Here is a 25467-nt window from a genome sequence, read left to right as displayed (position 1 = left end):
CGTAACATGTTTCTTGAGGTAAAAATCTTGAGATAAAACTTGGAAAGTACTTATTTTCCCACGGACGATAAACTCTTAGAAACTTTTTGTGGTATCTTAGTGGCTGACTTTATTACAGGCGGATAAACTTTTCACGGCCGAATGCGTGATGGCATTTGCCAAAATCTACGACTTTTTACCCACTTTTATATCACGGGATATGTAAGCTCATCGGCACAGCATGAATATCTGCATCATATTATTTGTCCTATGTTTCTATGCAACTATATTTGCATCGTAGTATTTTGATCCACTCCTCGATAAAAGGGAGTCTGTAATCAACTTGCATTAAAAAACCTTGCGGTATAACTTTTCCCATCGCGCGGTTGAAAACCTCTGGGCCATATGGTTAGCATTGCACTTATTCTGCCGTTGAGCTGCGGTTCCCCCATAACAGTGATAAATTACTCCTTTGTTCCCATTTGTGTTGCGTAGTGCGGAGAATGTGTGACATGGAGATATAAAAAAAATTAAAATACATTTTTCTAGAGGAAATGCCAATCGTGGTCATCGTTATGTACAACAGGCATTCAAATGACCTCGGAATATCTTTTAAGCAGTGGCCCCAGCAGTTATAACTTGCCAAGCCTTCATCTTAATTAATAGCATTCATTCCAAGAAACTGCGCGAGATGCTGCTGCAGTAACTTTAAACGTAGTCATCCCCTGGATAGCATAACTGGCTAAAGGGCTCGGCCGGACATCGAGGGATCCGGGTTCGAATCCCGGTCAAGGCGAATGATTTTTACACTCTGACATTGTTGCATTGAAATAGCATTCATGTTCCATTCCTTTCGATCGTCTTTCATTCATCAATATTTTTCATCACTTCCCCCTTCATTTCTATTCCTATCCCTCTCGAGGAATGGCCGACATCCGTGGAGCGAGGGCGAGCATCATTGGTTTGGACAAGGAATATGACTTAGACTTCGCGATAAATTCTGCCTAAAGTAGGCATTCGGCTGTGGTCAAATTGTTAGCAATTTGCTCGTAAAGACGAAGCTTGGTTTAAATATTCAATCTTCCCGTGTAGAAATATGCGGATGAATGTACTCAATGATTAACTTATGATTTGGTACCTATATGCGATCACGATTTGATGTAGGAAGGTTTTTTATTTCAGTTCTTTGTGAGGTTTCGGGCTTTCTTTCATCTCGGACTCGAGCAAGATTTTCAACCTCGGTAGTAACAGTTATACCAGAATTTACGATGCCTGGCGGCTTGGTCACGGATTGTAGTCATTCTTGCCTCGCCCTGATCGATTAAGTTTATGTATTCAGTATGGTGGCAATCCAATGCGAAATGTGTATGATTAGGTTTTAGAGATAAGGAACAATGTTTCTATAATTTGGACTCTTGGATGATTTTGTCTTCCTAATATTTAATTCTTTCGGGAGCTCTCGGAGCAAGATAAATCATAATGAATGTAAACCGATTGGAACTTAATTTAAAATCGTGACGTGAAATTTTAGAATAGGCACGGGACTTCGTCAGGCATTCCAGATTTTTTGTTTCGTTCCTTATGACGTTAAATGCAGTCGTACTGCAGTTTTTGCGCGCGAAGGACGTACATACATTGCCAAAAATACATCTACTACATGCTGTAATTTCAGTCATTGGAATTCTATGATAGCTTCTATTTAAACACAATCCAACAGTCATCAATATGACGATTGGTGTGAGAGCTAGTGTTGTACTGACTTCTACTACATTATAAATCAAGACTTTTAGGACATACATTGTGTAGGTACATTAGATTTGTAGGGGCAGTACGTTTTCATATTGATTCCTAACGTAGCTATCACTCGGAAAAAAATGTTAACATAGCTCCCAAATCTGAACCTTGGACACTCCAGCCAACGGCCGAGAGCCCTTCCCGCCTGATCGTCGTGTTATTCATGTAATTCATAACATTTCAACAACTGCGAGGCTGTAAATTTTCCTCGGAACTTGTACCTGCGGAGCTGATAAGCAAGGTTTTGACGTCATGGACATATTTATTCATTGATGAGCATTTTTACGAAAAGCGTGATGATTTAGGATTCGTGAAAAGTAACGATATTTAACCGTTCGGAATATCTATCCGCATGTTAGATCGATGTTATTATCCTAGTCAGCGAAGTGATTAAATGGAGATGTTCCTTCAGCGTAACGTTTTTGACAGAATCACTCATGCTTGTTCCCGAGTTTCTTCTAGGCATTATTTCATGCATACCTGTATCTTCCTGCATTCAATTTCGAGAGGATATACAAAAATAAATTTTAATTCTTCATTGACGAGCACGCGATAGCGACGGTGACCTAATTTATAAGACCGACGAGCCGTATCGGTTTTTTTTAAGGCGAATGAGAGCCTTGACGCTTGTATTGCTTCAAATCCAAAGGAGACTTTTGACGTACAGGTATAGTGAGATATTTCAGAAGGTCAACTATAAGAAGTCCACCGCTTTCCATGCGGGAAAGCGGTGGACTAATTTCCGGGAATATGGAGCATTATTTAGTGCGCCTCTCGATCCCTCTCGGATGGCTCGTGGAGAGCACTTGCGGGAAACCGACCGTCCCCGATGGGACATCTGCATTTGGATAACATGTTTTCGGTGCATTCAATCGAGAGTAGAGTGGTGGCGACATGGCTTTCTCTCCTCTGTTCTTCACACTCCTTGACTACTGTATTTTCTTGAAGTCTAGTTCAAATAAAATTTTTGCTGGAGCAGTTTTGTGAAGTAACAGGAAAGGTGTCAGATGAAGATGTTTAATTTTTAAACAATGCATCATAAGTGCAATTTTGTACGACGTAAACAAACTAAACTACACTCTCGTTTGCTATCGAGTCATCGCATTTGCGTTATGTTCAAGGATCGGTTTCTGACTCACTTTCGGGAAGCTACTCGTTTTCGGGGGCGTAACAGTCACCGGAGACCTATTCTCATTCGTTTACTATGTGAAGGATGCATCGTCACCCATAACTGCATCGTTTTATTATTCCATACATAATGTAAGAAAGCTTCCTGAGTATGGATTTGTACGAGTTCTAAGCAGCAGAAACGTAAAATATTTTACATATTGAACTTCATTCCTGAATAATTACACATTTCACTGTGACAGAAATACGGGAATTACATATGGGCTTAATTCTCCGGTTATAGCTGAATTTTCCTTGACCCCTGGTCTTTTTCAGTTAAGTGTAATTTCCGTTTTTCTCTCAGTATTTTCCACAGCTGTGTCTGATATAGATTTTCAAATATTGCATCACATTGGTGCTTCTGTCAAAAGTGTAGGCAATATTTGCCAACGTCAGATTAGTTTTACGACATACGGGGATGTATCGTAATCCGGTTTACTCGGCCATTTTATGTGCTGCAAGGATATTTCGGCTCAAGCTTTATTTTTTTATTGGCTGGTGAATGTGTCACTGGAGTGGAGTGGGGCGGGAACAAATCAAGAGCCATATCGTAAGTCGTGTGGCAGCCACAACATGGACACCATCACTTGCGGGGGGAATGGCTGTGCAGTTCGCAGTCTACCTGCTTTTTGTGAGAACATCTTCAGTCAGTGAAGAAGAAGAGACTTCAGTGAATGTTGCTGGGAGTCTGTTTGGTCATGGTTGGAGAAATATACTTGAGTGGATTGTACGACAGCATTGGACATGAAATGGAGAGACTTCAACATAGTTGACTGTTAAATGGTTTCCCAGTCAGCTTTTAGAACTTTCTTGTGTTTTGTATGAAATGCATATTTATGACGTGTTTTTTTATAAAAAAGTACGCATTGACAATGAATTTTTATTAATATGTAAGAAAACCTGCTCCTTATTCTAAACAATGAATTTTCCAAGTCAAAGGTTGTGCTTGAAAAACTTCTCCGTGTTGGAGGCGTCATGAAGAATTATTTTGGATATGTTTGTCTACGTTTGAACCAAGGTGTATAATGTCATATCTTAAGGTGGTTGGATCGTGGTTGTACTAGTCAAGAGATATACAGATAGATGAACGTATTAATTCTGGCCAAATTGAGACCATAAGGTTCCTTCTTTCATATAACCCTAATGTGTCTCCTGAGTTCATCTATTTATGATATGAAATGGAAATTAAGGTGACATCCATTCATACGAAGTTCGTTCACACGTATGTAAATATGTACTTTTTAAGCACTCGGCGGTTCTTATTAATATTTGAAACTTGCTCTAAAACTTATTTTGAATCATTCCTAAGACGCCAACTTTCGTAACTTGCAATTTCGGCTGTTTTCCTTGATTAATTCGTTAATACCATTTGATCAAATAACGGTAAGTGCTGTTTTGCGAATACTATTGCAACTTATATACATATAATTGCGCCCAGAATATCAGTTTTACATTAGAACGACATTCATTTAATCGCCATTAATCCACAATTCTTCTGGTTTTAGTCCTCTAATGCCATAAAGGCGTGTATAAAATCTTGTTTTCGATATCAAGAACAATGAAAACTTACGGGAAAAGACCCTCTTTTGGCATTATGATTTGACAGGCTGCACCCCTGACTTTAAATACAGAAAATGTCATTTAAATGGCATGTGCGTGACATATTGATCCAACCTTCTTAAGTTAAAACTCGCGTGCTTACAGTGAGGTACTCGTGGAGTGTGTGTGTTTAAAAATTGAGAGAGAGGATGAAAAATGAGTGGTTCGTGAAATAATGCGGATTGAATGAATGGTAAAAAGATAAACATGACTACTTCACTGTTTTGGTCGTATTGAGAGAATGGATGAAAGTCAAATCACCAAACTATGTGTATATTGTTGTTATTATTAAAATACACTTGTGCAGGTAGACACGTGGCATACAAATCCCTAGCATTACCATCAAACTTGAGAAAATAAAATGAACATCTGAAATACAATTTATGCCGCAAAAAATAATCAATTAGGCACAAAATGCGTCTGCAGGAAAATCTAAGCACCAATCTCTATCACAAAAATCCCCATCCCAATGATAACATTCTTAGCCAATAAAACTAAGCTGCTTCATACTAAGACACACGTAATCAAAGCAATACTATACCAGTGTCATCACTTATGGCCTCGCATCACACCATGCAAATAAAACACCGTCAGAAATCACGAAATGTCCAACATCATACCCCGTCCAAACGCACCGTCGAACACCTCGCACTTCCGCAGTCCAACATCTCACGACGTCAACATCACCTCCTGACTATGATCGCGCACTGTCATGTTAAAGTTTATCCCCCAATCATTTGTTCAGTGGCTACCTGACACCTATGATTAAAACTCCTCAAATGTAATGGGAAGGGCTCAAACAACTCTCCAGGTAGCTAGTTCGTTCCATTACACAATGCTTCTATTTAAAAATGAACATTTTTTTTCTTTGTTTATGGTGGTATTTTTATTTAAAAACTGCGGTTGTTTTTCCCCTTAGTTTTTCTAGTTTCTTCCTCAAATCTTCCCCCGCGGTGAGGAACATCGCACCTGACCTACTCCCCTAATTTTTTCTATTTTTCATACTCTCCCATGAGAGTGAGAGCACAGTTAAGTCTGTCATTCTATGTCACTTACGTAAGTTAGACTTAGGTCATTTTTCCCGGTCAAAAAGGATCCCCAAAAGGATGAAGTTACGTGAAATTGAACGACTGTATCATGAGTTTAGAGATAAAGACTGCAGAAAACAGATTTGTTCAAAACTGAATTATTATTTGATCGTTAAAGAACTTCACTTCGTCTGCGAGTCATTTATCTCGTAAGTGGTCCATATGTGGTTATACGAGTTCGCATAATACATATGCTGAATGTCAAAAGAAGGTAATTTTCAATTGATGAATTATTGTTAGCCTTACTTTTTTGCTTGGCTGGATGACTTGAATAATTCAAATTATTTTTGCTTTAGAATATCCAAGCATTCCAAAGCGTCATTCAAATTGTTATTTAAACGTCGTATCTTCCTTATCAAGGACATAGTCACGAAGTAAGGATTCAAGTATATTTTAATGTGTATGTCTTTACGTTAAAGCCTCATCCCGTTTTCGCTAAGAAATTGTATTTATTGTACTTAAAGAATGTAGGAAAATGCCGGGCATTGAGTAAAAGAAATGGTTGTTACAGCTATTCGCAAGATGGCCGGGATTACTTTTTGCCGATGGATGGATATTATAAAAATATGTTGATATGTTGCATTTGAAAATGTGCGTGTTCTAACTTCAGCATCTATAGATTTCCATCCGAAGATAAGAATGGAAAACTTATGTAATCTTTGATTATTTGCTGGCTCGGAAAATCTAAGGAAGAAATTATATGCAAAAATAATGAGCGAAGGAGTAATTAAAGAAAAAAATGGAAGAAAAATAATATAAATATAATAATAATCCTTGTTAAATTTGTGCGATTCAGGTCCTAAGTGTCCATTTGAAATAGGAACGTCGTTTCTTTTTACTCCTGATGTAGACAAGCTAATCAGTATCGACAAAAGGTATTTATCCTGTGCCGAAGATGTAGTTAAACGCTGATTATGTTTCCTCAGGGGTGAATGTACTGGAAATATTTATTACACCGAACGAGCTTCATGCTCGGAAAGTTCGCGCACGAAGTACGCATGATAGGTTCATGTGGCCTACTTCGCCCGAGTCTCATCGGTAAATTATTCATGTGCAGGTAGATAATTTCTCGGTGATAATTTTTATGTTAACATTTTCTCAACTTCTAAATCGTTTCTGGTCTTGTCATCCCGTCGGGAAAAATTTGTAAATGAATATTTAATTTCACTGTTTTGATCTTGCATGATGCACCGCTGGAATAATCGTGCCATGTGAGGGTATAATATATTATTCTATCACATGACGCTTGTCAAGACTCATGCAGCCGTGACTCTAATGGTCTCGTTGATTGGTGTTGAGAAGGAGTTCGTAAATTCGCTAGTGTGACGGAGTGAAAGAAGCAAGTAGCATTCGGAAATGAGGAAAACCAGTTTGACCCGCCAGTTATTGCTTTTACCGATAGTGAAGGAATATCTCTCGAATACTACTATCCATGGGCTTAAATACATAGTCAGAGACAACCTGCATTGGTCAGAGAGGTAAGTGAAGCTATAGTCTCCAGTTAGGGGCACATATTTCATGCCTTCTGTCCTTGAAACACACGCTAGATTCACCATACCTCAAGTTTTACTCTGAAGTGGAAGTGTGGCAACTTTTCCGTTTATTCTTGTTAACATTATCGTAATTAGTTAGTTGAAGGGAAAAAATATCAAAGTCAAAGCAATACGAGGGTGTTCTGAAAAGTTTCCGGCCTCAGAAAATTTCAGAAAAAAGATCACCCTCGTATTTCCCCACGCTACTTTAAGGCGACATATCCGCAATTGCATAAATTTAATCCTTCATTAATGAACATTTTTAATGATCAGAAAGAAATTAAGTGATGTTATTGGGCCAACAAAGTAGGTTGCGAAATATTCATTTGGAATTTATTTTTGGGGAGTTAATGACAGGGTTGATAAGTAAGGATTCTAAACAAGAATAGTGAAACTGAAGTATTGAATGCATTATTGTACGGTGCGGAAATTCAGTCGTTGAAGCAAGAGGATCAGTTTAGGCAGGAGAATTTTGTAATATTAATCTGATATGTGAGGGTGGAGGAGGATATGAAAAGTGAAATAGAGGAAAAAGGCAAACGAAGGAGTTCTAGGCAGGGTGGGAGAGGAGATGAAGGTGTAGGGAGAAATTCAATGAAGCCAGGAAAAATGGATGCATCACGTGGAGTGGTAGTGGACTATGATAGAGGGTGGAATCAGGCAAAGGCAGGAAAAGAATAGGTAAGTGTATATTCGGCGGGATGAAGGGAGTTAGAAAGTGTGTATGTGAGTTTAAAGAATGACTTATTATAACGCAGATTTTAGAGTATGTATTAAAATAAATAGCTTATTTCTACGTTTACGCCTACATTTATTTACATTTTTATGAAAAGAAACTTAAAATTTGTAAAAAAATGGGCAACAAAATTTGAGATGCTGTCAGCACGATACATTTACGACAATGTAACGATTGGTAAAATACATTATCGAACGTTGATCAAACATTATGATTATACTTTTGTCACAGAAAAAAATATTTTTTGTACGACATTTTGAAGATTGCCTATAAGAATAACTTTTAGTGAAAACAGTGAAGTATTTTTATTTTCTTCGAATGAAAGTTCAATTTGTTGGCTGGCATTTCTCTGAGTAATAAGCCGTCCTTTTTTGAATGAAAGTTGACGTTTGACATAAAAAATGCGATTCTTTTACTTTAGTGTAATTATAATAAGCTTTATATTCACTTTAACGTTTTGTAAAGCCTAATTGCAGTACTAAAAAGCCGATTTTAATGAGCTACTCTTTTTTTATTCCGCGATGCTCGTCAACTCATCAGCCTTGATGATAGTGGAAAAGAAGATTTATGAAGGCAAAAAGTAAAAAAATCGACCTTGACAATGCGGGATTAATATTTATTGGCAAAACGTAATGGGAAGTTAGAAGGATAAAATTTTCACCGATTGTAAACCATTTACATTTGGGATAAATATTTCTTCTACAATATCCAGATTATTGTAGCTTCAAAGAGTTGTTACACTCTGGATAATGACAGGTATTTATTCGCTTTCGATATTATCGGTGACGAAACGGGGAGTATCGGGCCACAATTAAAGTCAATCACGATTAGAGTCATACTTAAATCAAATGACTGTTTCTTTGCCACCTTGTTTTGCAGGTTATTCTGGGTGGTGGTCTGCGGAGTCTCGTGGTACTACTGCTCGCTCTTTATGGCCGAAACTTGGAGCGTTTACCAAAATAATCCGATCAGTTTCGTCGTCGAAACAGATTACCTACGCTGGAATACCTCTTTCCCTGCTGTGTCTGTCTGCGAGGAGGACAACAAGGATAACGTCTTCAGAGTTGTTGACGAGTAGTCGATTGAAGTTTTGATTTCTGTATTCTATCTTAAAATCCGTCAAAGGGTTGGTGATGACGTGAGTTGTTTTTGTAATTTTTCAGGACCTTTGGAGAAGATCATGATTATAACCTCGATGAAGTTTTCAGAGAAATAGCTTACTTTCGGGAGACAACCTACTACATCAACGAGTTCTGCACTGGCAATTTGGAGTGTCCCCAAACTGGATTAGAAGAGATAGCAATAATGGTATTTGGATATTTTCCATTCATAGAACGCGAATTTATTTTCTCATTTTACAACTGTAACTTCATGCATAGGTCAACATTTTAATTCTCAAATCTTATGAATTTGCCTTTTAAAATCCAAACCAGGCCTTGCGTAGTTTCTTCTTGGGAAATCCAGACCACACCACCAAAACAACCGAATGAATCGTTACTTCATTTTTGCTGTTCCCACGTAGTTGCAAATTCTCTATCCTGCGCACACCGCGAAAGAAAATGAAGAGCATGCCATATTTCTATTTGGAAGGTGCTTTTTCCGATGGCGTACAGGTCCATCACTGAATTTACCACCGAAAAAAGTTTACGCTGGTTCCAATTGTTGAAAAGTATAAGACATACTAGCGGTTTCTGGCGGCGGATGTTTTCAGGAAGTTTTATGTTTACGTGTAATGCAAATAATATTTTATAAGTAAATGCATGTGAATTAACGTCATTTGTCCCGAGTGTCTTGTTATTCTTTACTTCTATATTTTTCTTTACTTTTATATTTTTCAGGAATCATCTTTATTATTTGATTATAAACACTATAATTTCACTTAAATATTTGGTGGATGTTTTTTACAAAAGATCATATGACACAGTCGGGCACATCATAGAAATGCCACCTTGGGCACCTACCTTTGACTTTGTGAAAGAAACTAAATATTCTCTCTTTCCTCTGTATTCAGCTTATAATTTAAAACAATCATAATCTATTTCATTTACGCGATGACTATTCTATTCACGTAATTACTATTACATTCACATATTAGGTGACGACTTTAGGTTAAAGGTGCATTCACAAAGTAAAGCAATAAAGGCATACAAATCCAGTAAGATAAATATGGAGATCAATGTGCGTGAAAATTGGCAAAATGAATACATTTCTCTATTATTCATATGGCGCCTTGTATGCAAATAGTATGTGAACTAAGTTCACCTGTATGCCAGTGAATTTCGTATTAATCTGTCAAATGACCAATTTCACCTATTTTCCAATGTATTCTACATTAGTGATCATCGAATTTAAGGATGAAATATGTTTGTAACTAACGAACTATATTGCGACGAAATTCCGATTGAGAGCGTAATTTCCATATCGTTCAACGGATAACCTACGCCTTGTAACATTTTATGGCCGCAAAATATCTTAATATGCTCCACTACGGCTTTTTTCAAATCTTGAAAGAAAAATACAGCAGTAATAGTACACAGATTAATCCGGTCCAAATAAACAATCATATTCTGCTATCATCATTTGACAAGAATGTGCTCACATTTCCTTCCTGTCTTGGAAAATCGCGTTACCCGTGTAATAGGCCGAACGTTATGATAAGCTCACACCCGGGTGACTCTGAACTTGTACATCACCTCATAGTAAAAAAAGTCCATGTTATACACAACACGTTAATCCTCAAAGAAACCTTGTGGTGTCTAACGGTTACAATTGTACTTCTGACGTTCAAATTTGTAGCAATTTTTTTCTCTTTTATTGTACCAATAGCTTCATAATCCGCATATTATAAATGTTTGAGGAATAAAAATCCAGCGCATGAGTTCCAAAAATGCATTTTGTTTACTAAATACTTTTTCATAGTATTTGGAGTCACACCCACCCACCTCCCACTGTGCGGGTTTGCAGTCAATGAGTTGTACATTTCCCTAATATTTCTTAATATTTTGTATTTGAAGAATAATTCTTGCTTTGGTGTACATGTAGCAAAATTTATTAAATATAGTACAGTTATAATTATTTGCCATAGTTTCTGACCGAATTTTTAATACATAAACATTTTTAAATAGGTGACGTCCAAAATATATAAACATGAAATTGTCCGCGTCTAAGCTAACTGACTGGAAGGTACATGTGGTCTTTAGCTTCCATGTTTTATCACCTACGTACATTTGGCCAACAAAAACCGGCCGCACTGGGAGTTCGAAGAGCCTTCCTTTAAGTTTGAAGGTGTATATAGTGTTGGCGTTCAGGGTATAGGTTAACGGAAACTATTTCGTATTAAATTTGTTGCTCAAAATATCTATCTAATATATAGATGGTGAGCTGATACAATATACTGTCCTGCAAAAAAATTCCTTATAAAGTACAAGCCTAAAACGTTTACTGCTTTACGATAAATTTAAGACGGAAGGCGTCACAAATTATTTAATCAGAACTGTACCTCAAATTTAAAGGGGATAAAACAGTGAACTTCTTTGGGTTGCGGATTTTTAAACAGTGAAGTCAAAAAGTTTTTCAAGTGATTGTATCAAGGGAAGTTTAATAAAAATTAACGTTCATGATTAATTCCAAAGGATGGACTATATTCTCGAAAAGAGTTGCTACACCCTACGTTACTTTTTGAAGGCACTTATATGCTGGATTTAATAAGGACAATCTTGAGTAGCTTCAGGTGTGACGTGGTGGAAGTCGAACATAATGAATAACTGATTTTTGAGTTATTCATTCAAGGATAATCTTGTCAGTAATTGTCAAAGCTATATATAAGTAGTCGTTAACTGACTTGAAAGTGAAATCCAAGAGATAATATTTCCATGACATATGCATTAACGCGGACCCTATAAAACATGAGAGTTTTTAGATGAATTAAGTAGTAAAAATTGTGCAGTAATAACTGAACTTGGGTAAATCATGTGAAAATAGTTTCAAATGTATTTGAGGTAACAGAAAGTGAATCAAAACATTTCAATTTTCATTCATTAGCCATCTTTCCCTGGTAAAGACTGAATAATGGCCAAAATAATCCAAATTAAAAAAAACATAATCAAATACTCTTAATAGTAATGAATTCGAGTTTAATATGTTACCGAATATTTTCGACGAACCTTTAATTCATAAATTGTACTCGTACGTTAAGGTTCGGTTCTAAGTTGATAGAGCTATCGTTAATCATTGTAGTGTTACAGGTATTTATAATCATACAGTAGAATTTAGGGAAGTTAAATGACTCGATTCAGTAGTGGGCAGCATTTAAATCAACTAAATATCTGGTTTATTGACAGTATGTGATTCACTATTACAGATATGTTGTTTTTTCTGCTGTTGTCTCGGATTTCTTCGTTGTAGAACTCTTACATATATTTATGCATTGGGTGAAATAATTTCATTGTTAGACATAAGTATCTTCTGCCGCATTCACTCAAAATTCATGCATAAATAAAAATGAAATTTAACTGGTTGATTGTATGCAAACACCTAATTTTTAGTCCTAGAATGTCGGCAGCATTAAACCAATCATCATTCTTCAGGGTTGTCACCTGGAAAACTCAAAGAATTCTATTGTTTCTCAATAAAACTTGAAAATATGACATTAATGCCGATGCTTTGGAGCTGCTTGGCTCTCCAGTTTATTTACGAAACTTACCTCATTGGCGACTTAGTCAATTAAAAATCTGAGCAGTTGTCACTGCAGTTCTGCATTTGACCCCCCCATGACACACTGCTGTGCCTATAGTAGTGCATTACCCTCTCTTCTTCTTGCCTCCCTATTCAGCACTCATACTGGCTGTCGCAGCTGGTTGGCGAAACCGCTCGTAGACTGCCTCTGCAGGTGAACTGGGTTGAGGTGTGTAAGGATTTGACGGGAAGGGAAAGGGGACTGTAAGCTCGTCGCCCAAGGCCATACTTCCTTCGGCTGTTGAGGCGAGTGCCAAGCATTTGGCCGAGTAGGATTGATAAGCGATTTGTACTAGCGGTGTCTTAAGTTATAAAAAATTCTTCACGCGACACACTTGATAAGACGCAAGCCAGAAATAGTCGCATGACATTTTTTCATCGGCGTGAGAGTCGCCCGCGGCCATTAGAGATAAGCATATTATTGTGGCGGAATTCAGCCAGCTATGTCCATTTAAGGCATCTTCATGAGCGTTATAAATTAATAAGAGCGGATGATAACTTCACAAATAAAATTATGCTCATTAAATGAAGATTGTACATATGTACTGATAGGAAATTAGAAAAAAGTGAAGAGTTGTGAGGAAATCGTAGTCATGGTTAGCAATAAATAGCAACTATCGAGAAAAGGGTAGATAACTCGTCAGTATTTCCTTATTCTGTACCAATTATGTTAAGATGACGGTTTGCCTATCCAGCCGACAGACAGACTTCACCCTCTTTGAAATTAATTGCCGAATTGGATCGGGCGCAGCCTAGAGGAGCTGGATTTGTAAAACGTTGTTATGATAAACTTAGTAGCGCATCCGAAGTATTAGATCAGCTAGGCTGGGAATCACTTTCGGAGTGAAGGTTAAATTACAGATTGACTCTCTTGCATAAATAGGAAGGACGTCTCTTTTGCAGTTATGTTGAAAATGTAGTATTACCCCCATCTTATAACGGCAGGAGAGATCATGCCAATAAAATTAGAGAGATCAAGTGTAGAACAGATAGATTTAAGATATCATTTTTTCCAGAAACGATAAGGGATCAGAATAACATTGTCCGACCATGGTAGGGTCATATTTGGATCACAATTATTCTGATAAGTATTCACCCCCTGCCACACACCTTAGCGGTAGCTTGCAGGGTACTAAAATAAAATAAATGTAACACATACAACTGAGGTATTGATAGTAACGAGTCGATACTTTCTCACTGGGGTATTGAATCCGGGTCATCAGAATCTGGAATCATTACGCTACCACCGTACACGTTTTCCTTTGTTTAAAAGCTTTAATGTTGAGGAAGTTCTGGAGAAATACTTTGAAGTAAATAGTTCTTAGGGATCGTCCGAAATTTAACTTTGAAATAGGTGGAATAACTTGATTGAATGAAATGAATCATTGTCCGGGATGAATCGAGTCAAATAACCAAAACTCTCGCGCTGCAAAAGAAACGCGATTAAGAAAATAAGATTCGAAAGTGAATTTTTGATTGAGATTTCCTTGTTTAACTGTCTGGACGAGTGGATATGTGTACAACATCAGGGGAAGTTTGGGAGGAATGGATGGTTGCCAGTGGGAAGGAATAGGGGGCGATGAAGCGCTGCAATTACCAATCCTAGAGTCGAAAACCTGGCGAATGAATAATTTTTACATTGAGACAAATTGTGTTACTAGATGTACTATTTAAATCTCATATTTTCTTAAATCTTCGAAGTCAAGGCGATTTAATTTGTCGACCCTTCCTTCACACGCCTGCGATCGAAAAACCACTTTGTCATCTCACCTGCTCCTTTTTGGCCCCAGGAAAAATGATTGCTGTGGGGGAAGGTGAAGGATTTTGAGTCGTGTCATCCGAAAGGAAACGACTACACTTCTATTTTTAAAGCACCTTTGTTTTTGATGTCGTTCTTCGACGTCTCTTTTGAAGCCCTGAGGACAGCACACAAACATTTCAACGCTGGAGTACTGGCCTCAGCACCGTTGGCTATTTCGTGTCGGAAAAATTCCCAGCGCACAGAACGGAATCGTATACGTGAAATTACGGCCACCATAAGACCGGAAAAACTATCAATACAATCGAGTCGTCTTCAGTTAACCCCATTGAATACATAATTTGCCGATTTTAAGTAATGACGTAAAGTATATATCTTTCAAATATCTGCATATTTTTCCGCACGTATGACTTGACATACTAACCGTCCTAACAATATAGTGGAAGCTGGTGTCGTATCGATCGTTTTTGATGGTTCGACTATCCTGCCTGGTAGCCCATTGGGCACAGTTGTCGGCCGAAGAACCCTATTTCTAATCCAGGTGATTCCTCCTGATATTCCTAGTTAAACCCAAGCTTTATGGGCATCGCTACCCTGAAGCCATGGATTTCACGCGCTGGAGGCCTTGTCAGAAGGGCTAAACTTGCCTGTCAGATCGGCTTTCGGGTTGATAACTCTTGCCGATTGTTATTAAGTACCGATGCCCTCTGTTTATGTTTTTATGTGAAATTCATGTCCAAGGTAAAAAATTTAAACACGGAAATATATCTCGCATCTATGGTAAATCTGGATTTGCAAAAGGTTTCTTTGAGACCGAATAAGGCTATCGAGGAAGGAGACTTGACGGGATGCCTCGTTGTTTATTAATGTGTTGGCTTTCGACCGATCAACTTCCCGTTAACATGAAAGACGACGAAGTTCAAAAAAATCTGCGAAAGTATTGACTGTGACCAGCACGTTGCTTATTTCTCTCGGCAGTTTGAGAAATATCCGTATCTCCTAAAGAGATGACATTGATCGAGCGGCGAGTCGCTTTGAGTGTATTTAAAAAGGAGTTTCCATAGATTTCCTGAAACTTATTTGTCATTCAATCCGGAAGAGTTCTATTCACATGGTGAAAATTTTTGTTCTCACGCTATTGCACACCTCGCTGCCTCGTCTGGCCGTGTTTTTGTGCAAGAATCATATAACGAGACAAATGATTTGCTTTATAATCATTTCAGATCGACGTTTATTTATTTTTTGATGGTGCTAAGTCCTCAACTCAACTTTCAGGTGAGAAGTCCGTGCGATGCCGTCTTTCAGAGTTGCAGGTGGAACTCGAAGCCTTTCGACTGCTGCTCCTGGTTCAAGGCTATTAACACCGAAGTGGGCACTTGCTACACGATCAACTCCGTCCATGGAAGGTATATTAAGAGTCAGCAAGACAACGCTAGTTAGTATAAATTAGTTTCAATATTTTTATTAGAATTGAACCTTTACCAAAATGTCAAGCTATTCTTGTTGCATTTCGTCTATAGTGCTTCTATCACGTTTATTTCGCACCAGCTATATCTAACTGATCAGCAGATATTATCATTTCGCTCATGATTTTATGATGGAAAAATCTTTGCTCAGTCAAATAAATGGCTACGTTTTAAATCCGAACATCATTAACTTCCCTTCAGGGACGATTGTCTGGCCGAACTAGAATAATTACGCGTTAAACATATTCATTTCAAGATGGCCTCTTTAACCTCCCCTTCCACAGCCCTACACTCTTTTTGTATAATTAGGATATTTATTTGTAAGCCCAGCACACCGATGATGACGTCGATATGCCGTATCAGTTGAGGTGCTTCCTAATAAATTTTGAAATTATTACTTACTACTCGTATTTCATCTCTTTCTTCATGGAATTTACAAGGTAAGGCTTCTACTGTTAGCTTCAACTCAAAGTTGTTGTGGCTACTGGATTAGCCATCGTGAGGTTCTATGATTAGATGCATTCGAAAAATTTAATCCATATGCGGAGCTACAAGTTGCCTTTCAGGTACTTGACAAGAGGAAATTCCACATCGGGCATTGAATATTCATATCGAACGTTGACAACGAGAAGATATTTAAAACTACAGGGAAGCTGTCATAAAAATAAAATTCCTTGGCCATGAGATAATAGCTGAGGAGGTTTCCCGTTGCCTTCCTCAATAGTGTTTTCAACGTGACATTATCACTCAGATGGCCTCCACACTAGGGTCAGATGGGTTCTATGGTTTTTGGCTCAACTTGATGGAACATCTTGATGAAAAGTGAATAATAACAACTTTGTAAGTTCCACTGCTTTTTATTTTAGAAACTGTTTTAAAAGGGTTTAAAATAAAAAATAGTCGAATGCCTTTGCAGCAGCCTCACTGAGGAACTGGGCAAACTACCTTTCTCCTGGCTCCTATCCTTCGCCTCTCTGGCATGGGTAACCCTTCCAGGAAAAATATTATTGCTCCCCCCAGTACAACTCTATGGGTAATCAGAACGGATAAGCTCTTCTACGTCAAGGGTATTGTCCATCGGTAGGGCAAGCGGCCATAAATGAACACAAATATAATAGTTTTAAACGGTAGTGTCTACTTTTATTTCTATTAATATTAGTATTTACTTACCTTAGGAGAATGATGATTTTTAGTTAAAATACAGGGTAGTTAAATAGTTTTAGCTTTTATTTAGAGTATAAAATTATTATTTTCAGTGGAAACGGTTGGGACCATTTTATGGTGTCAAACAGAAGTACTGGTCCTGGGACCTTGGATATTGAAATAAAAGTACCATCCAGAGTAAGTAAAACTTCATTACTCTCTATAATCAAGTAATTCTAGTTTTTAAATAAGTACCGTATTGATTAGAGAACTATCTTTCTTGAACAGTTGAAATGGTTTCATCACAAGCATTACCTAAGTACTTGAAGTCCGAAATGTTTTTTTGCTGAAGCTTTCATTCGTGGTGAAGTTCTCAGAATCGGTTTGGCAGTAGCAGTTATGCACTCACACAGCAAAACTGAACCCCTAAAATCAATTACAAAACGATTTGGGATTCGACTCTGAAACCTTCTATTTGGCCTTTCGAGCGAACGGGGTCGGCTAGTGGTTCTTATGATGGAATCGGAACCGAATGGTAACCAGTGAATTTAACGGCGCAGGATTTACTCGAACAGGGTACACACGCTTTCCAGCGATCTTACGTTCCTCGTTTGCGGACCATGCTATGGTTACCTAAATAGCAATAAACATTTCGTAAGATGGGTCACTGTGGCTGCGAAAATGGGATCAAAAGCCTTTGCGGCAGCCTCATTTGGATATAAACGCTGCAAGACCCTTTCGCTAGATTACTACCAATGATCTATGGTGACTTCAGTTTTCGGAGAAATTTCAATTCCCTACGGCTTCAGCCAGTCGTTATTGATCTGGAGGTCAAAGAGAGTAACCCACTCAAACCCATACACGGCATGTAAGTGAGGGAAAAGTTAATTGTCGAAGTGGTTGGAAAAGAAATGCCACATTATCTTCTATTTTGGTGCATTTTCAGTACGCGCTACTCATTTCCCGAGTAAAATTACTTGAAAATAAAGCAACTACCGCCTTAGGAACGTGTGAAATTCTGGATTTACGAAAATACTGTATTAGCGTTTTGGAAGGAAAATTCAATCAAGATGATTTTACATGAATCTAATGATGTTGCGTTTTTTGATGAAATAATTCTAAAACACATTGCAAAAAGTTTTAAGAATAGTGTTGGGAAATGCGATGGGAAGGTTTAAGAGCAATTTTTCTCATAAAATATAAGAGATCTTGATAATTGTAACTGACGGCGCTGGGGTAATGGCGAAGAGGATGAGGGCAGAGATAGAGGGAATAGAGGCGGAAAGTGTGTTTTAAGTGAATCGGTAGGGGGTTAGGAATGACTATCTCTCCACCTATAAAGGAGAGATAACTAGGCAATGCGGGGAAAAGCGATTGTGGGGGAGTTGTGGCGAGCCCAGATGTGGGAATCCATTTTGGGCAGGAAAAGAGATGGACCTGTGAAATACTAATTTATCAGAGTAACTAAAGTATTGCTCGAACGTTTTATATTTTTGCTACAGACATATACCAGAAATGTCCGTAAGAACCCTATTATTTTTTAACCAGCCCAAACTACATTTTTGATCGATAAGAATTGCGAGGGCAGGGATGATTCAAACTCGATTCCAGGTGTATCTGCACTCGTCCGAGGAGGTGCCATTCCTCAACTCTCCCGAGTCCTCCCCGACGGCGTCCGGGGCCCTCATCACGAAGCGCTTCGCCGTGCACGAGGTGCGAAACGGCGAGGACGTAGAGGACATCGAGGCGACTGTACGCCGTTGCAAGTTCCCTTGGGAGGCGGGCGAGGACTCGGCCTACGACCACTACTCGTACAGCGCGTGCGTCGTCCAGTGCCGCGTACTCCACGAAAAGCGGGAGTGCAACTGCACGCCACCCTTGACGCCGGGATCACGTGAGGAGAGGATGATGGGAGAGATTTGGGGCATTCCGGTCAAATGGTGTTCTGTCCCATTCGACTGGGTTTCAATTTAGAATTGATTCCGGGTTAAGCCACGTTTTCGTACATCCTCCTTGCGTCGCCGCACGCTCTGCACCGCCAGGCAGGACGTATTGCGATGACGCTAGGGTTGCCCGCCCCTCTCAACATGTTTGTAATATTTATATTTACCGTTGAAAATATTTTAAAGAAATATTAACAGAGGAGAGCCTCCATACAACGATCAACTCCTGGGAATGATGAATTAACCGTTATAGGTTCGCGTGTGGGAGCAGTTATAATAATGGGTAATACGCGTTATTAGTTTAATACCTCCGTGCATGCATATGTATTTATTTTTAACACGTTATGTGCCCACAGAAACAATACGTATCCCATCCTTTTTCTTAAAAAAATCATTTTTCAGTGTTTTGTGTCATTCCAGGAAATCGATGAGGATTAGTTTTTCCATTTTTTTCTTTTTGATAGTTACGGTGTTGTATTCACTACATTGTGTAAGCATTTCACTTTACGTCTCACTTTGAGAGGACCACCGAAAAATTTGGATATTCTTCTCCATCGACTACAACCTGTAACATTTCAGTCTTTCTTTTTGACTAAAACTAACAGTCCTTTAATACCGCTGATCATGCTTACATAATTAAAAACTATATTTACTGTGAAATGAAAAGGAGATAGCCGAGACCAGTGCCAATCAAGTTTATGGTCTCAGCTATCTCATTTTTATTGCTTCACGACCGTAGGTACGTTCATTTCATAAAAAAAACCATAAACACAGTAATCAACCCGAAGGTCGGTTTAGTAGGTGATGGTAGAGTTCACCCAGTACTAAGCCCTATACGGCCCTGATGTGTGAATTTCACACGCCGTCGGGCTTAGTACTGGGTGAACTCTACTATCACCTACTAAACCGACCTTCGGGTTGATTACTGTATTTAGGGTTCATTTTATATTTACACTATATTCACTGACCACTCAAGGGAGGTATTGGGAGTTAATAAATGTGGAAACTGATCGACTATGGTCGCTATTGAGAGGTCAAGTTAATGTGAGGTGAATTCGAAAATGTACTTGCATTCTTACGGAAGAGTATATTATATCTTTTGAGGTTCGTAACTTCAGTAATAGTACTTGTTATTCAGTTTCAACAGTTCAGAAATGATTTACTTCACGTACACAACCACCCAATGATTCGCCCGTAGTTTTACAAATGAGTATATTTATCCCATTAAAACACCATTATTTTACTTTTTTAACTATCATTTCGACGAGTATGGCCAAATATAATAAATATTGTCCAGGAAACAGGGTATCTCTTATGTTATCTTCCACAATTGATGAAAATTAGGTTGACGGTAAAGCATTTTGCCTCTGTGAAAACAACGCAAAGCCAGATGCGTGAAAGCCTAAGTTTAGTCTCGTGAACGCATTGTTCCACCTGAACTATAGGCGATTTTTGCGTGTAGTTAATTCCTATTTCGCCTACGTGCGCAGTGCAAAATGAGCTAATTGAGCTATTTTCTCTATCGATCCTTTTGACCAGTTAGGTGCAATATGCTGAATAAATCTAAAAAATGCCACTTCACCATTTAAATGTATATTACAACTCCTTTAATACTAAATTTTAAACAAATATTAAATACTAAATATTAAACTTTAATACTAAAACAACATCAGACGTAAGTGGGGATTATCCCCACTTACGTCTGATGTTGTTTTTCTTCGCTAAATCCGATTACTAGTTTATTGCAGCTCCTTGATCTTCCCTTTCTAGTGCTAACTCACAATTGAAATGATAGAGAAATTATTCCGATGTATTCATTATTTTCCTATTTTACGAAAAATATTAGTGATTTTGAATTGGAATTTCTTCTAACTTTTCTTACCTGCGAGGAGAAAAATCTTTCTTCACAATAACGTGCTCCAATGTTTTGTGTGTTTCAGGTCCAGATGAGGTGTGCAACATGTCTGGCATGATTTGCCTAAGCCAGATAATTGGTGAGAATTCTTACAACTTTTACAACTAACTTCAAAGTGCATTACATACTCATATGCATTCAAATACGAAACCTCGCCAAATGACGATCACATATACATTAGCAAGGATGTAACTAGATGAAAAAGGGATGGGAAAACACAGAAGACAAACACCGGATTGGTGGGGAAGGTGAAAGAATGCAGATCAAAAGGCAGAAAAGGTTTCCTTGATCGGGAAATGAACCACGGATCTTGCTCGGCCTTATATATATATATATATATATATATATATATATATATATATATATATATATATATATGTTGATCGTGGTAGTCCAGGGGGTAGAGCGTTCGACTCTGACTACTGACCGGAGGGTCCCAAGTTCGATTCCCGGGCTAGTTTCAGGGCACCTGCAGCTCCACCCAATCTAAAGTGATTTTTCGGGTACCAGATCTTCCTGGGAAACCATGATCGGCACAGGGAAAGGAACTGGCCCCCCTATCCTGATGTGTGGATATCACCCCCCGCCGGGCTTAGTACTGGGTGAACTCTACTATCACCTACCAAACCGACTTTCGGGTTGATTACTGTGTATATGGTTATATATATATATATATATATATATATATATATATATATATATAGTATACACAGTATGGGTAAAAATTATCAGGAATATGGCATGGCGTGACTGGACGTCGCAGCAAGCTAGCACCGCGCAGGCTCGGTGGCGGGGGGTCTGAGCCTCCTGTGCTACTGGGATGTTTGAGTACCGATCGCTTGCGAGCTTGCGTTCAGGCTGGATCGTGTTTTTAGTGGGTCCTTGTCTAGTGACTCGGTGCAGGTACAAAATGCGGCGAAGGATTGAACAGCCATAGTTTATGGCACGCCATAAACCTTTATGCTGGACCGGAAAATCGAGTACGGAAACGTTGGGCATGATTTTCCAAGTATTTAAGGATAAAATTGTCACAAACTGCAGTTTTTAAGTGACACAAGCCCTTCGAAGATGGCCGAGAGAGTGTGGAGGACGAGTCCCGAGCTGGACGGCCGTCGACGTAAAGAGCAACCATCTTGAAATGCTGTATAGCAACAAAGAAGCCGTGACGAGGTGTCTGAATGGTGTTGCCGTTACCACCTTCCAGGAAGCGTACCGCGACTGGCAGAGATGCCGGCATCGGTGTCTCCGGCATCGGTGTCTCGATGCACGGGGGCGCTATTTTGAAGAATTTTCCTGAATTGTGCTTTGATCTGCCATAATTTTTTCTCGGATTTATTCTACTTATTATGGTGAAAGGCTGTGAAATTGATTTACTTATTGGACAGGGATCTGTGCGCCTGCATGAACTTGAGTTAGATTTTTAAAAACATGTCGATGTTTATATTTGCTTTATAAAAAATGGACTTTCTACGATGTTTGTGAGCTTTGGGAAAAATACGAGTATCTAAGGTGATGTTGTATTTTATAACTCCATAGTTATTCTCTCTGCCATCTTTTCTCAGTACTACATAGGTTACACTTTTCTTTTGTCATTAACGGACACGGTTTAAGTTGCTTTCTAATTGTAAGGATCAACATTGGTCATATTTTTTCAGGAAAACTGGCTGTTCTGAAATCTGAATGGAATCTCATCAAGAACGGCATTTACTGCCCTTGCTTCCCTAGTTGCGAGGAGATCGAGATCGATACTATCGAAGAGTACGCGACCAAGTAAGCGAGACATGCAGTCAGACTCTGCTATCTTCCAGTTTTATGCAACTTATTGAATCTTAACATTTCAACCCTGCTAGCTGATTCATAGTAACCAAAATGATGCTGATTTTGAGTGACTGAAAATCATTAGTTTAACCGACCATGCATTTCATAATGTTGGTCCGTAGATTTCTTTTATTATACTCTGTAACCACTCCGCTTAGAGTGAATAGGAGTTTCTTTATTTGTCGTATTTTCTAAGATCTCTTCAGTAATTTTTTCCTCTTTGGAAAATATTCCAGGGCAGAAGGAAACGCCCGTCGCTTTAGAATGATAATGGATCGACTGCCTAGTGAGCGGTACCTGAGGAATGTTGTCCGTGGGAAACTGGATTTGGTGGGTGAGTGGATCATCTTGCCATCTGCTCTTTTCGCACGTATTTGCGTTTCGAACGTGCTTAAATGCGCCGACTATTTCCATTTAAGTTGGGGGACGATGGCATTTTCGTCGTCGGTCGACCGTTAGTCATCCCAGCGGCGTATATAATATCGCCTGAAAGAAAGGACCCTAAGTGTTTATGAAATGAAAAAAAAATTGAGATGGGCATGAACTAAGTAGTATAACCCTTCAGGTATGTGAAGTTAAGTTATTTACCTTTATCTTTGTCATTAATTTAAGTAATGGCACTTCTCATTTCATCCGTCTAAATAATTTTTAACTACCCATGTGAAAAGAATTTACTCCTAATCTCCTAATGTTAGTGCATTTTCTACAGTCTACGAAAATTCAGAGTTTAGTTTCATGGGAAAAAGAAAAGTTTTTGTTGTCAAAACTGTGCCTATAAATGATTGCAATTCCACATTATTTCCGCGACTGTTGATCCTATCGTAGCTTTTTTGTACGAAGTTTTCTCTGTATTGCTACATTTTTTTAAAGCGTTTTCATAACTGAACTATCCTTGATCTTCAATGCAACAATTTCAGAGTGTAAAAATCGTTCGCCTTGAGCGTGATTCGAACCCGGATCTCTCAATGTCCGGTCGGGTGCTTTCGCCAGTTAAACTATCGAGGTGACCTCTTAAACTCTGAATTCATATCCGGGTTCGAATCCCGGTCAAGACGAATGATTTTTACACTCTGAAATTGTTGTATTGAAATGCACATTAGCGGATGACTCCGTTAAAGGTTACTGTTGCGGCATCTTCCGCAGTTTCTTTGGAATCCTTGATCTTGATATTTTTCTGATTTACTGCAGGATTTCACTGGATAAATTATGACAATTTGTTTTCAATGCATTCACCCTTTCTTTGCTGCCAGTGGCTCTTGGTGGAACTTGTGGTCTGTTCGCCGGGGCAAGTCTCCTGAGTGCTGTGGAGTTCCTGTACTACTTTGGCTGGAAGGTTTGGTGCCCTGGGAATGGGAAACGCACTTCGGACGAGCGTGAGGGCGAGAAGAGAAAGAAAGGAGCCAAGTCGAGGGCGAGGAAACTGGCGCTGCGTCTGAGAAGGAGGAAGGAGAGGGCTTTGAATCCTTTGGTTGCCCTAGTGACCGCGAACCAAACCGCACTTCTCCCGGTCACTCAAAGGCAGTAGATTGATTGTGTTCTCTCTTGACGTCGTAAGACGGAAGACCCGCTTATTTCGGTGGGCACAGCACCACCGGCTGATCAGGAGGTCGCGGTTTCGACTTTCCTCTCGGGTCTGGTTTTTCTGGTGTGAGTTTACGTCGCAACATTTCCTAAGTAATCACGGCTTTAATCACAGACACTTTTTCGGATCAAGTCGCAGTTCGTAGCGTTGTGGTGCGTGTTGTAACAATAAGCTCGCAATTGAAGAAAAAATGTTAGTAGAGCATGGATCAGGAAAAATATATGATCAACAACGCAGTGTAGTGGAGACAGTTTTTTCATCACTAAGGGTTTTACATCTGAGTTAGTTTCATGTTTTTTAATAGTCATAAGCTGTTGTGTGATGTGAATCTACGACTTAACACTACGTCCCACGTGGCTATATGGATGTGAATAAGTTATGACTTAATTATTTACATGGTAATGACTACCCGGCTGTTTAATGAAAGAGACAATTCGGTTTATTTATGATGTTAGGCTAGAAGTAATTAATTGAATATGTTTTATAATAGTGTGCGATTAAGCACGTATAATCCACTCTTTGGTCGTCTATTCAATTCCCTTTGGATTTAATTGATTGAAATACTGTTAAAAATTGAAAGAATATTTTATTAGGTATTTAGAAAGACTTCAAACAGAAAAATAATTTAACCGACGATACAAACTAACAACAGCACTCCATATCGGTTCAATGAAAACGAGCAGACGATCTTTACTGTGCAAAATGAACGATTTGACAACTTAAACTCCTTTCCAATGAAACTTTTCAGAGCTCTCAACTCCGAAAAGTTCTCAAATTTGATATGCATCGTTATCTCATCGCTTGTTTCATTGGCGTCCAAATTATACCCCTAGAGGGCACTCGAAAGTTTTTCAAAGTTCGAAGTACGTATTTAGCGCGTGACATATGAGGAAAATTTGTGACATTTATTAAAAAATTGAGGTCAGAAATGTTTTTCCTATGGTCTTGTGAGCTATAAAAAATTCCGGTCATGGTGGAGCTGTCACAGTTCTACTCGGGAAAAGTACAGCTGTTAAGATTTTCCCAACCCCGCAACTTGAACAGTATTTACTAGCATCCAATGTTCAATTTGAACTTTATTCCTTATCTTTACCCAAGATCTTCCTTTAAAATTGCCTAAAATATTTGCCTAACAATTGATAGAAAGTACTCTTTATCTTTTATTTGGTCTAGAAAGCTGAATGGTGTAATTCGGGTTTACATTTTCTTCAA

General features: G+C 38.6%; 1 protein-coding gene across 1 annotated transcript; it reads left to right on the top strand.

Annotated features, from left to right (window-relative positions):
- The first annotated feature begins 3442 nt into the window (after positions 1–3442).
- LOC139692461 (sodium channel protein Nach-like) lies at positions 3443–24198 on the top strand. The gene is made up of 11 exons (XM_071590677.1): positions 3443–3641; positions 6424–6502; positions 8775–8969; positions 9059–9203; positions 15664–15794; positions 17111–17195; positions 18609–18891; positions 20881–20934; positions 22511–22625; positions 22910–23007; positions 23924–24198. Exons 1-11 carry the CDS (start codon positions 3443–3445, stop codon positions 24196–24198), a joined length of 1659 nt encoding a protein of 552 aa, XP_071446778.1.
- Positions 24199–25467: the final 1269 nt, after the last annotated feature.

The sequence above is a fragment of the Hetaerina americana genome, unplaced genomic scaffold (genome assembly GCF_022747635.1).
Source record: "Hetaerina americana unplaced genomic scaffold, ioHetAmer1.1.p SCAF_4, whole genome shotgun sequence".
NCBI lineage: Eukaryota > Metazoa > Arthropoda > Insecta > Odonata > Calopterygidae > Hetaerina > Hetaerina americana.
Note: the sequence above shows the minus strand (reverse complement) of the source record. Positions and strands in the feature narration are given on the sequence as shown.